The sequence below is a fragment of the Babylonia areolata genome, chromosome 20 (genome assembly GCF_041734735.1).
Source record: "Babylonia areolata isolate BAREFJ2019XMU chromosome 20, ASM4173473v1, whole genome shotgun sequence".
Taxonomy (NCBI): Eukaryota; Metazoa; Mollusca; class Gastropoda; order Neogastropoda; family Buccinidae; genus Babylonia; species Babylonia areolata.
The window spans coordinates 2453777-2471874 of record NC_134895.1 but is presented as its reverse complement, the minus strand read 5'-3'; the positions used below and the strand labels follow the sequence as shown (position 1 = coordinate 2471874).

Below are 18098 nucleotides of genomic sequence, written 5' to 3'. Positions count from 1 at the left end.
TTTTATATGTTGTGTATCCGTTTGCTTGTGTGTGTGTGTGTGTGTGTGTTTTGTTGTCCGTTTTCATCGATTGTGTGTGTGTGTGTCCTCAATGTCCATTGGTGTGTGTGCGTGTTGGGGTGCGTGGGCGTTTGATGTGTGGATATAGCGTGTGGAGGATTCTTCGTAGTGGTGTGTGTGTGTGTGTGTGTGTGTGTGTGTGTGTGTGAGAGAGAGAGAGAGAGAGAGAGAGAGAGAGAGATTGCATTTTCATTTAATAATCTGCTTTGAGCAGACGGTCTCGATTAATTTTTATCATCATCATCATCAAAAGTAGTAGCAGTAGCAGCAGCATTATCAGTAGAAGTGTCATTATGATAACAAACACGCACACATGATATAGATCGATGAGAGAGAGTAAGAGAGACACAGAGAGAGAGAGAAAGAGACGCTTTGTTAGCATATCCCACATTGTGCCTAACCGATCTCATTTACGACTTAATTAAGATGTGTGTCAGTCAAAAACTTAGTTCCTTAATGACTATCAGCATTGAGGTCTACAGACGGAGGAGAAAGAGCATGGGTAAAAACCACAGACTCCATGACACAGTGTGTTACGTCACACAGCATTGGTTTCTCTCTGTTCTGTTGATTGCAGGGCTTACCGGGTCCGTCCGGACTGCCTGGGGTGCCAGGGGAACCGGTGAGTGCACCTCGCTGTGTGTGTGTGTGTGTGTGTGTGTGTGTGTGTGTGTGTTGTGTGTGTGTGTTGTGTGTGTGTGTGTGTGTTTGTGTGTGCGTGTGTTTGCTTGTATGCGTGTATGTGTGTGTGTGTGTGTGGGGGGGGGGGGGGTGCAGACTGTGTTGGTTGTTGTATGATGTTCCAATATCAGTCAACGTCATTTGCGATATTATTTGCTTCGAAATTGTGCTGCTTCGTTTACGAATACCCCCCCCCCCCCCCCACCCCCCCTCACCGCCTCACCGCCCCCTCCCCCCCGTCCCCCCACCCTCCCACACACACGCGCGCACACACACACACACACACACGCACACGTACACGCACACACCTCATTTTCTTTTCCAATTACGCACGCCAGAAAAAGAAGAACAACAAAAAATCAAACTCCACGACCGTGCGGCTGTGAAACTGTTGGCAGTGCTGAACTCGGGAGGTCGTCAAACTAATAAAGGATCATCATTGTGCATGTGGTGAAAAAAGAAGAAAAAAAGGGGTGGGGTGGGGTGGTGGTGGTTGGAGTTGGGAAGTTCTCCATTAGTTATTCCCCCCCCCCATCCGCCACCCAGTTTCAGTCACTGTGTCTTGCACCACACCCCTCCCCTCACCCTCCACCACATTCCATCATCGTCTCTCTCTCTCCTCCATCTCCACCACCATCATCGTCTCTCTCTCTCCTCCATATCCACCACCATCATCGTCTCTCTCTCTGTGTCTTGCGCCACACCCCTCCCCTCACCCTCCACCACATTCCATCCTCCTCCTGTCTCTCCTCCATCTCCACCACCATCATCATCTCTCTCTTTCTCTCTGTCTCTTTCTGTCTGTCTCTGTCTCTCTCTCTCTGTCTCTCTCTGTCTTTTTGTGTGTGTCTCTGTCTCTCTCTCTGTCTGTCTCTGTCTCTTTCTTTCTCTCTCTGTCTGTCTCTCTCTGTCTCTGTCTCTCTCTGTCTCTTTCTCTCTCTGTCTCTTTCTCTCTGTGTCTCCGTCTCTCTGTATGTCTCTTTCTCTCTCTGTGTCTCTGTCTCTCTCTCATTCTCCATCCCGACGACCCTCCTCCCCTGCTCCCCTCTCCCTCTCCCCCGCCCCCTATGCCTGCAAGGGACGGTAACCACACAGTCACAGTCGAGAACACTCTGAGCCCATCTTGGTGTTATTAGCTCCCTTTGATATGCTTAAAGGGGTATTTACCTCCCATCCATCCCTTGCACTGCCCCCCCCCCCCCATCCCCCCATCCCCCCTCCCAGACGCACTTTCTCCCTCTCACCTCCTGCCCCGCTCTCCACCCACCCGCACACCCACACTACCCCCCCCCCCCACACACACACACACACACAACCCCGACCCCATCCCCCACACACATGCATCATCACAGACGCGTCGTGAGAGTAAGTGTCAAATGAAGACGTGGAGTGCGCGCAGCACCTGTTTGCTACTTTACACACACACACACACACACACACACACACACACACACACACTGCGATGCTCACTGGGGAGAATCAAAGGAAAGTGGCGGCGTGGCCCAGTAGTAACGACGCCCCAGGGAGCGAGTGTCCTCCACAGGTTCGAATCCCATTGCACCGCGCAGTCCCATCGAGTCCTCAGTATCGCACTTCGCCTTTCGCCCTCAGCTCCTGTTGGAGGCGGTCGGAGCCGTCTGTCCGGATGAGATTTCCACCCAGTTTCTTTCCATCCCTTGGGGTCGTGTGCCATTGGGGCCTGAGGCTGTGAGAACGCTTTCCCTGTCCACTGAACTCCTCAGTGATGTCGTTCCACTCTGTCTTCTGTCTTTCCCCCTCTCCCTTCCCTTCTTCCACGGTTCCCTGTCTTTGCAAGGCCATCAGATGAGATAGAGGGGGGTGGGGGGAGAGAGAGAGAGAGAGGAGAGAGGCAGAGAGAGGGAGAGAGAGAGAGAGGGGTGGACACAGAGAGAGGGACAGACAGAGGGGGTGGGGGGGGAGAGATTTTATTTTTGTTAGCCCTCTCCTCCCCTCTCTACTAAATTTGTGTGTGGTGGTTAATCAGTTAATGGCGCTGGTCATTCTGACGAAACGGTAAGCCGAGGTTTCCCTTGGTCACTGGTTCAGCATGCACTTAGCAGACGTCGGAAACGTGAAAAGAAACCCAAGGCCAACAAAAAGGTTTGTCGTCAGCGAAAAGTTCGAAGGAGAGAAAAAAAAAAGACAGTAAAACAAATACATTTTACGGGGAAAAAAACCAAAACAACAACTATGGAGGGACTGCACGCGGATTACTCGCTTTCAGCCCAGATTCTCGACTGGCACACAGAGGAATCTGCTAAGAAACAAACAAAAAACAGTTACAACGACAGTGCAACGTGTACAACACAATGCAATGCAATACAATGCAATGCAGTGCAATACAATACAAAACAATACAATGAAGTGCATTGCAGTGCAGTACAACACAATACAATATGTACACTACAATGCAATACAATACAATGTGTACAGTACAGTACAATACAATACAACCAACACTATATAATACAATATGTACAATACAATGCAATACGATACAATACTATACTATGCAGTGTAATGGAATACAATACAATGCAATACGATACAATACAATACAATACAATACAATACGATACAATACAATGCCGTTCAGTTCAGTTACTCAGCGAAGCGTCACTGCGTCAGACCTTCATGGAAAAAGAACAGAAATGAATGCAATGCATTGCAACGGAATACAATGCAATACAATAAATACAATATAATGAATACAATACAATAAATACAATACAATGCAATACAGTGCAATACAATAGATACACTACAATGCAGTACAGTAAACACAATACAATACAATAAATACAATACAATACAGTAGATACAATACAATGCAATACAATGATCACAATACAATACAATAAATTCAATGCAATACAATAAATACAATATCGTTCAATTCAGTTACTAAGGGAGGCGTCGCTGCGTCAGGCCTTGATGGAAAATAATACGAAATGCAGAAAAATAAGATGCCAATGCAAATTAATAGATAAGCAATTAAATTAATGAATTGATAAGTCAAAATAGTAAATAAAATCGAAAATTGAAAACAAAAACCCAAAAGAACTAAACCTTACAAATAAATAAATATATAGACATCAAATGAAATACAAGATTAAAAAAAAAACCCAAAAAAAAACAACGATGAAAATAGTATGAATAATAACGATAAAAGAGATAAATATAAAAATAAGTGTAAATAAACACACGCACACACACACGCATACACACACACACACACACACACACACACACACACACACACACACACAGATATGCAGTCTCACAGATATGAAAGCAGGAAATGAACAAAAATCGCCAGACAACACAATGCAGCACAGGACAATACAGTACAATACAATGCATTGCAAAACAGTGCAGTGCTTTACAATTCACATCAAGTGAGTTCCGTCAGGCCCTGACAAATTAAACACCAACAAGAAAAGAAAAAAGAAAGAAAGAAAAAACAAAACAAAAAACAAACAAACAAATATCAGTATCAGTAGCTCACGGAGGCGTCACTGCGTTCGGACAAATCCATATACGCTACACCACATCTGCCAAGCAGATGCCTGACCAGCAGCGTAACCCAACGCGCTTAGTCAGGCCTTGAGGGGAAAAAAATAAATAAAATAGAATAAAATAAAAATAAATAAAAAAAATACAATACAATAAAAATAAAATAAACAAAACAAAAAAACAAAAACAAACAAAATAACAAAACAAAACAAAAACAACAACAAAAAACCGAAAAACGAAAAAATACCCAACATCCCCAAACGAATAAAAACTTTTATTGCATCGTTGATACGTATGTTCATTGTGTGCAAAGATGGAGAAAATGGTCTCTTTGTGTCATGGTCTCATAAGATTAATTTTAAGCTGTTATGCTGCTGGGATGAAAATAGATTTGTTTGGCACAGCAGAGCTCTGTTGCCGCAAGGGTTCTTTTAAGTTCGCAATCCCCCCTCCACCCCCTTCCCCCCAAAAAAATCAAACAAAACACAACAACAAAACAAAGCGAAACAAAAGGTTCTCTCTCTCTCTCTCTCTCTCTCTCTCTGTCTCTCTCTCTCTCTCTCTGTCTCTCTCTCTCTCTGTCTCTCTCTCTCTCTGTCTCTCTCTCTCTCTGTCTCTCTCTCTCTCTCACACACACACACACACACACACACACACACACACACAAACGCGAAGGAGCGCATTGTCACGCATGCATAGAGTGAACGACTGGCAGAGAGAGACGCTTTTGAATTTTATTGTCATTACCTGCAGAGGTCTATTGACAAGGGGGTAATTTCAACCGATATTTAATAATACATTTCACAAAAGTTTTTATGATTGGCAGAGAGAGAGAGAGAGAGAGAGAGAGAGAGAACGAACGTATATTCATATTCAGTAAAGGCCGTGGCCCCCTCATGATTTAGGTGCAGTGAACTCACATTACAATACAATGTTGTCACATTTTTTCAGGGCATTACGGACCCGAAAACATTGAACCACAAATTTAGCAGTGCATACACACAAAAACGTACAGTTAACTACATACCCAACTGCGGATTTGGAATGCCTTACAGAGAGCGAATTGTTTTACAGTGGATTCTTTTTTTGGTGACATACGTATGAAAAGTCGAAACAGAGATGGATGTGAATAATATTTTTGTGGAGATAGAGAGTGAGAGAGGAGAGTGAGAGAGAGAGAGAGAGAGAGAGAGAGAGGGGCTTACACTGACAGAGAGAGAGAGAGAGGGGGGACAGAGAGAGGAACAGATAGAGAGACGAGAGAAAGACACAATGACAATGACAAATGACGACAAATGTTTTATTGAGGGTAAAATGGATCATCTGGAAGCTTCTTTACACCATGCCCTCACACACGCATACACACACACACACACACACACACACAGGGAGAGGCAGGGAGATAGAGGGAGAGAGACAGACAGACAGACACACAGAGACAAAGATAGAGAGACAGACAGAGAGAGAGAGGGGTGGTGGGGTGGGGGGGGGGGGGGTGGGGGGGTGGGGGGGCAATCCGTCTGAACCTGTTCCCAGACTTTCAAAGCGAAGACTGATCATTATGATGCAATATAAATCAGGCCACTCTGAGTGCAGCGCGTGCAGCAGTCCTTTCAAGTTATGAAAAGGACGTTGAAAAAAAAGAGAAAAAAACCACTTCCTCAAATGCAGGTGTGTGAATTTTAATAACATTAGAAAACCATGCAGAGCTAATCTGATCCTTTCATCTAACCAGCGGCTGTTATGATTTTTACGATGGAATTTAAGATGTACTGGATGTTCATCAGTTTGGATGGATATGGGTTTTTAATGAAAATGCGTTTTTAATGTGATGTCGTGGTGGGTTGAGATGGTGTGCGTGTGGGAGAAGAGAGATGGGGGGGGGGGGAGGCGTGCGCATGTGTGTGTGTGTGTGTGTGTGTGTGTGTGTGTGTGTGTGTGTCCCCGTCTTTCCCTGCCTGGTCTCTGTCTCTCTGTCTCTGACTCTGTCTCTCTCTCTCTTGTTGATTTTTTTTTCCATGTCCAGGGCTGGGTGGAAAAAATCATGTGTACTTGCTTATCTCATTACCCTGGTGAAATAAAGTTTCGTTTCGTTTCGTTTCGTTTCTGTGTGTGTGTGTGTGTGTGTGTGTGTGTGTGTGTGTGTGTGTGTGTGTGTGTGTGTGTGTGTGTGAGAGGTAGCTACGTGAATAATATTAATTTTTGTTTTTCTGTGTCCTGTGTCCAGGGACCCATGGGTGAAAGAGGTCATCAAGGCTCCACTGGCGCCGTTGGTCCTGCGGTAAGTCTCGGACATCGTTGGTGAAAGTTTGATGATAACTGTGATGGAGGTGGTGGTGGCGATAATGGTGATAACCATGATGATTATCATGATGATGAGGAGGATGTTAACCATGATGCTGAGGAGGAGGATGGCGATGATTATAACCATGATGATGATGATAATACTGATGATGATGTTGATAACTATGATGATGATGATGATGATCATGATGATGATAACCATGATGATGATAACCATGATGATGATGATAATACTGATGATGATGTTGATGATAACCATGATGATGATTATGATAACCATGATGATGATAATGATGATGATAACCATGATGAAGATAATACTGATGATGATGTTGATAATAATGACGATGATAACCATGATGATGATGATAATACTGATGATGATGTTGATGATGATGACGATGATGATGACGATGATAACCATTGTGGTGACGATGATGATGACGATGATAACCATGATGGTGATGATGGTGATGATGATGATAACCATGATGATGATGATGATGGTAACCATGATGATGATGATAACCATGATGATGATGACGATGATAACCATGATGATGACGATGATAACCATGATGATGATGATAACCATGATGATGGTGATGATAACCATGGTGATGATGATGACCATGATGATGATGATGATGATGATAACCATGATGATGATGATGGTGATGATTACAGGGACATCCAGGTCCAGCAGGAAACCCAGGAACGTCAGGATTGCCCGGTGTGAAAGTGAGTGTCTGTCTGTCTGTCTGTCTGACTCTCACGCAGCGATGTGCATGTGTGTATGTGTGTGTGTGTGTTCGTGCGTGTGTGTGTTCGTGTGTGTGTGTGTGTGTGTGTGTGTGTGTGTGTGTGTGTGTGTGTGTGAGTGTGCGCGCACGTTTGTGTGTGTGCGTGCGTGTATGTATGTATGTGTGTGTGTGTGTGTGTGTGTGTGCACGCACGTTTGTGTGTGTGCGTGCGTATATGTATGTATGTGTGTGTGTGTGTGTGTGTGTGTGTGTGTGTGTGTGTGTGTGTGTGTGTGCACGCACGCACGTACGTACGTACGTGTGTGTGTGTGCACGCACGTACGTACGTGTGTGTGTGTGTGTGTGCGTGCGTGTCTGTGTGCGTGCATAAATACCTTCGTCTCTTTTTAGATCAATTCTGTTTTGCCTCGACAATTACGGATGTAATGTGAACGAATTCATTGTGTGTGTTCCATGCATACACGTGTATGCTTTTTGGTGTATACATGCATACACGTGTATGCGTGTCGGGGTGTGTGTGTGTGTAAGCATGTGTTCATGCTTTGTTAGTTGTGGTGCGTAGATTCATTCGACAAATAGAACAGGGGAAGAGAGAGAGAGAGAGAGAGGGGTGGGTGGGGATGGGGTATAGGGGGTGGGGGTTGTAGCTACGAAGTGATCACGTTAGTATAAAACCCACTGCACCACTGAACGGCGAGGAGAAAATCAAGAGAGAAACACGAGGGGTCTTCCACATCCCAGGAGTTTCTACCAACCACGGAATGAACTTTGTGAGTCCGAGTCCACTGAAAACCCCTGATGCTCAAAAGAATTGATACTCAGAATCCCTGATGATCAAGTTCCCTGATGCTCAAAATCCCTGATGATCAAGTTCCCTGAGGCTCAAAATCCCTGATGATCAAGTTCCCTGAGGCTCAAAATCCCTGATGATCAGGTTCCCTGAGGCTCAAAATCCCTGATAATCAAGTTCCCAGATGCTCAAAATCCCTGATGATCAAGTTCCCTGAAGCTCAAAATCCCTGATGATCAAGTTCCCTGAGGCTCAAAATCCCTGATGATCAAGTTCCCTGAGGCTCAAAATCCCTGATGATCAAGTTCCCTGAGGCTCAAAATCCCTGATGATCAAGTTCCCTGAGGCTCAAAATCCCTGATGATCAAGTTCCATGAGGCTCAAAATCCCTGATGATCAAAATCTTCTGACGCCAGTTCAGCTCAACGCCACCCGTGCACATGACTCAACATAGCGTCAGTCAGTACTCTGGAGCTCCGAGACCCCGAAACCAAGAAGAAGAACCGAGACTTGAGGACCGACGAAGACCAGCTCCTAGCATGGCGGCGACTGATGTCACTGCAGAGCCTGACCACTTCTGGTTTGACCTTGACCTTGATCTGACAGTTCCAACGAACGAGATATTTGCGTGTGTGTTTGTGTTCGCGGTAGTTTTGTTTTCCGGTCTAACGCGGGAGGCAGAAGATATGATTGGTGGTACAGAATTTGCTTGTTGACATTGTTATCGTTTTATTTATCGTGCTACCACAGATGTTTCGCAGTTGGCCGCAAGATTTTTTTTTCATCTGTCTTTTGAAGAGAGAGCAGGTCTACAAGAATTCAACAAGAATTTTGTCTCGAATACCACAACAGAGCCCAGAAGAACGAACAGAAGATTAACAGCTTCAGTTCAGTATGACCCCGCGCGCGGACTTTCTAAGAAGCTTGGTGACCATAAGACGACAGCTGCCTGGCCGTTGCTGCCTACTGCCATGGAAAAGCTGTGTATATTTAGTGTGTGGTGTCGTGTGTGTGATTGAAGGGGTGGGGTGGGGTGGGGTGGGGGAGGGGTCCTTCACACAAGTATCTTCCTCGTGAAACTGGGCTTCTGTTTTCAGACGCGTGGTCTGAGGAATCTTTTACAAATTTTTTTTATTAGCTTCCACCTGAAGGATGTGTTTACTGGCTATCAATCCTGAAGAGCCAGTTGAAAGTGCGATGGAGAAACAAACACCAAGCTGGATCGGAGGAGGTTGCTCTCTGGACATTAAACACAGCACAAGTAGTCCTCTTCCAACAGAACTGGACTTTGTAGGCTTCTTCCCCACCTCTACAGACTGAGACTGTCCCCTGCTGATGAATGCCCATGCGGCACGGGTTCGCAGACACCAGAACATTTGCTACAGTTCTGCCCAGCTTTTTGGCGCACTGAGTAGGAAAACCTGGCCCTGTGCGGTGGAACTCGCGAGAACCTCTGGGGACCACCTGCTGCACTGCAGAGGGAGGACGGCGGATTTCACGCTGTAGACCGGATGGACCATCTGACAGCATGACCTGGGGAACGCGGAAGAGGAAGGGTTCACTGGCTAGGGTATCCAGAAAAAGAGATCGCAATAAATCTGCAATCACACCATACACTGATCGTCGCACCTCACCTCATCTTACCTTCGCCTGTTGCCCCGTTTGGGACACAGGCCGCCAAACAAGCATCTCTCCAGCCATCTCGTGTCCTGTGCAAGTCACTCCAGCTGTCCCCAGGTGTGGCCTGTCCTCTTCACAATGGTCTCCAGCTGTCCCCAGGTGCGGCCTGTCCTCTTCACAATGGTCTCCAGCTGTCCCCAGGTGTGGCCTGTCCTCTTCACAATGGTCTCCAGCTGTCTCCAGGTGTGGCCTGTCCTCTTCACAATGGTCTCCAGCTGTCTCCAGGTGTGGCCTGTCCTCTTCACAATGGTCTCCAGCTGTCCCTAGGTGTGTCCTGTCCTCTTCACAGTGGTCTCCAGCTGTCCCCAGGTGTGGCCTGTCCTCTTCACAATGGTCTCCAGCTGTCCGTAGGTGTGACCTGTCCTCTTCACAATGGTCTCCAGCTGTCTCCAGGTGTGGCCTGTCCTCTTCACAATGGTCTCCAGCTGTCCCCAGGTGTGGCCTGTCCTCTTCACAATGGTCTCCAGCTGTCCCTAGGTGTGGCCTGTCCTCTCCACAATGGTCTCCAGCTGTCCCTAGGTGTGGCCTGTCCTCTTCACAATGGTCTCCAGCTGTCCCCAGGTGTGGCCTGTCCTCTTCACAATGGTCTCCAGCTGTCCCCAGGTGTGGCCTGTTCTCTTCACAATGGTCTCCAGCTGTCCCCAGGTGTGGCCTGTCCTCTTCACAATGGTCTCCAGCTGTCCCCAGGATGCGGCCTGTCCTCTTCACAATGGTCTCCAGCTGTCTCCAGGTGTGGCCTGTCCTCTTCACAATGGTCTCCAGCTGTCTCCAGGTGTGGCCTGTCCTCTTCACAATGGTCTCCAGCTGTCCCCAGGTGTGGCCTGTTCTCTTCACAATGGTCTCCAGCTGTCCCCAGGTGTGGCCTGTCCTCCTCTTCATGTCTACCTCCAGGTCACAGCGACACGTGTTTCTTGGGCTACATTTTTTCCCTTTTTCCTTTGCGGGTTCCATGTGAGGGCTTGCCTTGTGAGGGCTGGATGCAGGCCTGTGGGGCGTGTGGTCGATCCATGTCCAGGGTCTGTGGAGGATCTGCTCTTTTGCAGGCTGCTGTCTGCTTTCGCTGCAGTGAACGGGGTCCGTTGTAATTCTCGTTATATTTCTTAACTGTTTGCCATATGCGTACTACTGCTGTTATATTTCTTAACTGTTTGCCTTTGTGAACTACTGCTACTATATTTCTTAACTGTTTGCCTTTTGTGAACTGTTTCCTGTAGATTTCCTGCTGCAGATTTCCTGCAGATTTCCATCGCTGTGGAAACTCCAATCTGGCATCGTACAAATATAGTCTATCATTCTCTTTCTGTGTCATTCTGTCTCTGTCACCTACATCTCTCTCTCTCTCTCTGTCTGTCTGTCTGTCTGTCTCTCTTCTCTTTCTGTCTCTGTCTGTCTGCCTGTCTCTATTTCCCTCCCCTCTCTCTCCTTCCCAATTCCCTGCCATTCCTTTTGTCTCTCGCTTGCTTTCTCTCAACTTCCAAGGGAATGACAGTGCAATATCAAAGTGTCAAAGTATCAGGTGTACACACACACACACACACACACACACACACACACACAGAAGGGGCTGTCAGGGTTTGTGGGGGAGATGGGGATACAGCAATCAACCCTCCCAGCAGTAACCAGATATCTTATCTGTCTACGTCAGTTGTCAGTTAACCAGCATTAACTAGCAGTCCTTGATTGGGGGATGTGGGGAGAGGGAGGGGTGGTGTGGAGAGAACGGAGATGGGGGCGGGAAGAGGGGGTGGGCATGGAGGGGCGGGGAGGGGGAAAAAGCCGGGGGGTGGGGGTGTGCAGGGGGGAAGGAAGGTGTAAAACGCTAGATCTGCTGGCAGAACCCCCAAAGAGCCAATCATTCATCTTTGATTAGTTAGCCAACTCTTTTAAAAAGAAAAAAAAAGAAGATAAAAAGTGTGAAATTAATTAACAGGCAATGAAGCTTACTTGCTGTATTAAAATCCCAACACTACTCAGCAAGAATACGTCACGGAACACGTAACGATTATGGTTCATCCATTAATCATGTCTCATCTTGTGACACAGGCACATAGTGCTTGCAAGTCATGTGTAAAGGGTTGTAACATTTATCTATATTTGTGTAGCCGTGTACCGAGGGGTTATTCAAGGGTACGGCACAAAAGACTTAACTAAATGATTGACTGAATGAAAGGATAGACAAGATCCCACGCACAGGCCAGGAACATATAGAGGCCAATCACAAATGGGTTTTTCTATTGTTTTATTTACAATAGTTATGAGAACATAAGAAAAGAACTAAAAGGAAGACATAAAAAGAGAAGACCTAAGAGAAGAAGACTAAGAAAAAGAAGACAGTGCCTTGAATGACACAAACAAATGTCATTAGCACAACATGTCGGCACAAGTGAATAGTAAAGCACACGTATACATATTACATGGAAAGACTATCACTCGGGTTTGGGATACGCAACAACATAATGCATATGTGTGAAGACCAAACGCTGACATCAAATGACATTTCTAATACATTTAAATAGCGCAGTTAAAGTGATTGAAGTGATTAATCCAACACTATCTTGTAATCACAACAGCAGAATACTACACACTAGTACTTACAGCAATACGTAGCGAGGTGTCAGCCGTTGTGAGAACACACACGACACACTGCCCGCGACACAGCAAGAGAGAGAGAGAGCAGGCTCTGGTCAGATGACTGACCAGGTATGAAATGACCACTCATCATCCACTGTGCCAATTTATGCACGTTTAGCGGACCGCAAAGTGCGTCACGTGAGCTGCGAGCAGATCGTCACTAATCACGGAGAATCCGATGACAATTGTGTTTGTTTAAAGGTGTTCAGTGACAGATTTCTAAATGATTCCTGAACCGATTTACGTTGGATAAGTTGCAAAAGAAAGAGCTCAATACCTACTTTATAATGAGTATAAAATGAAGTGTTGGTTATTTAAGATGAATTTATCATCTTAATTTAAGTCACCTGAACAGGGTCAGTTTTAACGAGCTCGTCGCTGAAAATTACAAACTGCGTTAGATCAGTTTAACGTAGGCGAACATAAATGGAATAGATTTAAAGATGGAAATTAAGACGATTCTGGCAATAGATTCATAATTATCCACTGTGTCTGGGGCTCGGCATACACATAGGAAAGCTGGACCAAGTCCCTTCTCTCCTTCCGACCAAATTAATCTGCTTCGTCGAACGTACGAAAGAACATTTTTTTCTTCTTCTTCAAGAATTTTACAACCCATGTTCCCCAGACAGCGAACGTATTACTGCACATGTCCCTTTAACAGCTTCTCTTATCAAAGAACGAAAACCTGTTCCCCAGACATCGAACAGATTACTGCACATGTCCCGATAACAGCTTCTCTTATCAAAGAACGAAAACCTGTTCCCCAGACATCGAACAGATTACTGCACATGTCCCGATAACAGCTTCTCTTATCAAAGAACGAAAACCTGTTCCCCAGACATCGAAACAGATTACTGCACATGTCCCGATAACAGCTTCTCTTATCAGAGAACGAAAACCTGTTCCCCAGACAATGAACAGATTACTGCACATGTCCCGATAACAGCTTCTCTTATCAAAGAACGAAAACCTGTTCCCCAGACAATGAACAGATGACTGCACATGTCCCGATAACGGCTTCTCTTATCAATAATGAAAACCTGTTCTGCACATCAGTGTCCCGATAAAAGCTTCTCTTATCAAGAACGAAAAGCTATTCCCCAGACAATGAACAGATTACTGCACATGTTCCGATAGCAGCTTCTTTTATGAAAAACGTAGACGTGTTCTCCATACAGCGAACAGATTGCTGCACCACATCATGTCTCGAGAGCTACTGTTTCATGCTGTCACCCAGAGATTAGGTTGGTACACGGCGACACAGCGCTATAGGAGCCAGCCTTACAAGGCTGTGTGTATGTAATCTGAGCTCCGTTGACGAACCACAATGATCGTGGAGGAGGAAATAGCGTGAGACGAGATCAGTATCAGAGAGAGAGAGGGAGAGGGGTGGGAGGCAGACAGAGAGAGGGACAGAGAGATGGAGAGAGAGAGAGAGGGGGGGGGGGGCAGAGATGGAGAGACAGGAGGGAGTCACAGAGAGAGAGAGAGGGGGGGGAGGGTATCACAGAGAGAAATTTAGAGAGAAGGGGAATCAGAGAGAGAGAGAGAAAGATGGGGAGAGAGAGGGGGGAGAGTCAGATAGACGGACACACACACACACACACACACACACACACACACACACACACACACACACAGAGGGGGGGGGTATCAGAGAGAGAGAGAAATTCAGAGAGAGGGGGAGTCAGAGAGAGAGAAAGATGGAGAGAGAGAGGGGGGAGTCCGATAGACAGACACAAAGAGAGAGAGAGAGAGAGAGAGAGCTCTACATGAACTCGGCAGGAAAGCCATTAAGTTTCCAACCCCCATAATGAAAACGTGGGGAAACATTCGCAAACAGCGTGTGGTGGGTTATTATGGATGCCTGCATGGATGGCGTCACATCGGGTGCAGTCTGTTTGGGGCACATGCAGACATCCTTTGTTTGATGATGTGTGTGCAAGATGGGGGAAGGTGGCAGGAAAAGAAAGGCTCGTCTGCCAGTGCAGACTTCGTGAGGGTGTGGGTTCGAATCCCGCTCTCGCCGCGTCTGGTCGTTCGGGTGAGACGATAAACCGAGGTCCCGTGTGCAGCACGCACTTGGTGAACTGAAAAAAGAACCCATGGCATCGAGAGAGTTGCCTCTGGTAAAATTGTATCGAAGAAATCCGCTCGGATATGTTCACAAACATGATTATATGCATGCACTCCAGGCCTGACTACGCGCGTTGGGTTATGCTGCTGGTCAGGCATCTTCCTTGCAGATGTGGTGTAGCGTATATGGATTTGTCGGAACGAAAAAAAACTGAGTACGTACCTGTATGTCAGATGACATGTTTAGGGTCTGTGCAAAACAGAGTATTTGCACGTGGATACCATTCTGTGCCTGTCTCTGTCTCTCTGTCTCACTCACTCTGTCTCCCGTTCTCTGCCACTTTCTCTTCCCATCTCTCTCTCTCTCTCTGTCTTTCCTTTCCCATCTTTTTTCTCTTTCCCCCTGCCCCCCATCGACCCCCCCACCCCCCCTCTCTCTCTCTCTGTCTTTCCCTTCCCATCTTTTTTCTCTTTCCCTCTGTCTCCTTCGCCCCCCCCCCCCTCTCTCTCTCTCTCTCTCTCTCTGTCTCTCTCTCTCCCATCACCTCCAAACATCATTCACTTCCCCCTCCCCACCTCCCCCCCCCCCCTCTCTCTCTCTCCCATCACCTCCAAACATCATTCACTTCCCCTCCCCACCTCCCCCCCCCCCCTCTCTCTCTCTCCCATCACCTCCAAACATCATTCACTTCCCCCTCCCCACCTCCCCCCCCCCTCTCTCTCTCCATCACCTCCAAACATCATTCACTTCCCCCTCCCCACCTCCCCCCCCCCTCTCTCTCTCTCTCCCATCACCTCCAAACATCATTCACTTCCCCCTCCCCCCCCTCCCCCCCCTCTCTCTCTCTCCCATCACCTCCAAACATCATTCACTTCCCCCTCCCCACCTCCCCCCCTCTCTCTCTCTCCCATCACCTCCAAACATCATTCACTTCCCCCTCCCCACCTCCCCCCCCCTCTCTCTCTCTCTCCCATCACCTCCAAACATCATTCACTTCCCCCTCCCCCCTCCCCCCCCTCTCTCTCTCTCTCCCATCACCTCCAAACATCATTCACTTCCCCTCCCCACCTCCTCCCCCCTCTCTCTCTCCTCTCTCCCATCACCTCCAAACATCATTCACTTCCCCCTCCCCACCTCCCCCCCCTCTCTCTCTCTCTCCCCATCACCTCCAAACATCATTCACTTCCCCCTCCCCACCTCCTCCCCCCTCTCTCTCTCTCTCTCCCATCACCTCCAAACATCATTCACTTCCCCCTCCCCATCTCCCCCCCCTCTCTCTCTCTCTCCCATCACCTCCAAACATCATTCACTTCCCCCTCCCCACCTCCCCCCCCCTCTCTCTCTCTCTCCCATCACCTCCAAACATCATTCACTTCCCCCTCCCCACCTCCTCCCCCCTCTCTCTCTCTCTCTCCCCATCACCTCCAAACATCATTCACTTCCCCCTCCCCACCTCCCCCCCCTCTCTCTCTCTCTCCCATCACCTCCAAACATCATTCACTTCCCCCTCCCCACCTCCCCCCCCTCTCTCTCTCTCTCCCATCACCTCCAAACATCATTCACTTCCCCCTCCCCACCTCCCCCCCTCAACCCACCACCTCCCCTGCCAACACATTTTGATGAACGAGCAACACAACTGACACTCAGTGCGGTTCCAATTAGTCATTCACTGGATCTCCAGGATAGAACGCGAGCTATGTAATGAATTACCCCCCGTAGCAGTGCGCAATCCCCTAGCGATTTCTCCTGTTGCGATTCTGACAGTTTGCTTTCACTGGGGGGAGTGCGAATGTCGCCAGTTTGGAATCGGCTGGAGGGGGGTGGGTGGGGGCAAGGAGGGAGGGGGGCGGGGGGGGGGGGGGGGGGGGGGATTATGAGTATTTGGAAGAAGGAGGGGAAGAGATTATTATGATTGTTGTTTTTACTAATTAGGGGGTGGGGCGAAAGGGTTGGGGGTGGGGGGGTATGTGTGGGGTGGGGCGTGGGGGGTAGCGAGTGAAGACGTGGTGAACTTTCTCACAGCGTGTGGTGGATGGATGTGTGTGTGTGTGTGTGTGTGTGTGTGTGTGTGTGTGTGTGTGGTTGTATGGGTGGGTAGGTGGATGGGTTAGTCAGTGAATTGATGGGTGGATGGATGGATTGGTGTGTGTGTCTGTGTGTGTGCGTGTGTGTGTGTGTGTGTGGACGCATGGGTGTATGGGTTGGTAGGTGGATGGGTAAGTTAGTGAATGGATGGGTGTGTGTGTGTGTGTGTGTGTGTGTGTGTGTGTGTGTGGATGCATGGCTGTATGGGTGGGTAAGCGGATGGATTAGTTGGTGAATGGATGGGTGGATGGATGGACTGGTGTGTGGGTGCATGAGTGTGTGAGTGTGCAGGTGGATGGGTTGATGGATTGACTTGGTTGGTCTGTCTTTCTTGGTCTATCTGTCTGTCTGTCAGTCTGTCTGTCTATCTGTTTCTCTATTTCTCTATCTTCTCTTAAACACACACACACACACACTTACATATTTATCTGTATGTGTGTGTGTGTGTCTGTCTCTCTGTGTGCGTGTGTGTGTATGTGTGTGTGCATGTGTGTGTATGTGTGTGTGTGCGTGTGTGTGTTCCCACACCTGCATCTGACATTTCGGGGAGATAATCTTATTGCGAGCTGGTCGCAACATGGAAGCTGTTGACTCCAAACATGATTCACTGTTGTCCCAGCTGCTGAGAGAACTGCGGTGTCCGTAGCGGGACCACAGCCCTAAACGGGAAGAGGGTTGAGCTTCCGAGTGGCATTCAGAGACAAGGGAATCCGATTGAGTCTCTGGAAATCAAAGCAGGTCAGCGTAGTCAAGTTCTCAACACTTTCTTTTTCTTCTGCAGTTGGAAACAGACTTCACAAAGAAACAGTGATCTTTATAACAACGAATTCATTGTTTATTTACTCCTTCGTTTATGAACAGTATAATACCGTTTTCAGTGGGGATATGCAACAATCATAAATGGATATAGTTTTCAAATTTCGGTTAAATAGTTGCAAACCTCGCTGAGATATTTAAGATTTAAATGAAAGTGTGGGGGTAATGTTTTCACCCGCCAAGTACGGTGAAAGTTAGGTCTCACTCCCCACAGTTTATTCACCGATTCATAACCTCCTAACCTAGTTGACGCGGGCAGAATGTCCTTGGTCCTTGAAATGTCATGAAGTAGTTCACACGCCCCCTCCCCCCCCCCCTCCCCCCCCCCCCCCACACACACACACGCGCGCACACACACATACATACACACTCATCCAGCACCCTGTCCATTTCCGTTCGTTTCGCTCCGTTTCATACACTTGGGTTTTTTTGTTTTTTTTTTTCCTCAAGTTGTCGTTTTTTTGTGTGGTTTTAGCGTCCATGCCCTACCCCCCTCCCCCCCCCCCTTTTTTTTTTTTTTTTTTTTTAATATTATGAACTAAATAAAGAATCCGTAATCATTAGCTTGACGTGCTTTTGACCGTTGGTAACATTATATTATGTGTGTGAAAGGATTTTCTAATTGTGTCGGTCTTAATTTGAAGAGAACAGAAATTTTATAGTAAGCAAA

The 18098-nt window shown here is 47.3% G+C and overlaps 1 protein-coding gene across 1 annotated transcript in view; it reads left to right on the top strand.

Annotated features, from left to right (window-relative positions):
• LOC143294844 (uncharacterized) overlaps window positions 1-18098 on the top strand; it is a 363289-nt gene that overhangs the window by 171193 nt on the left and 173998 nt on the right. The window contains exons 30-32 of the mRNA XM_076606352.1: window positions 638-682; window positions 6506-6559; window positions 7270-7323. Coding sequence (XP_076462467.1) covers window positions 638-682; window positions 6506-6559; window positions 7270-7323 — 153 coding nt within the window. The remainder of the gene's footprint in view (window positions 1-637; window positions 683-6505; window positions 6560-7269; window positions 7324-18098) is intronic.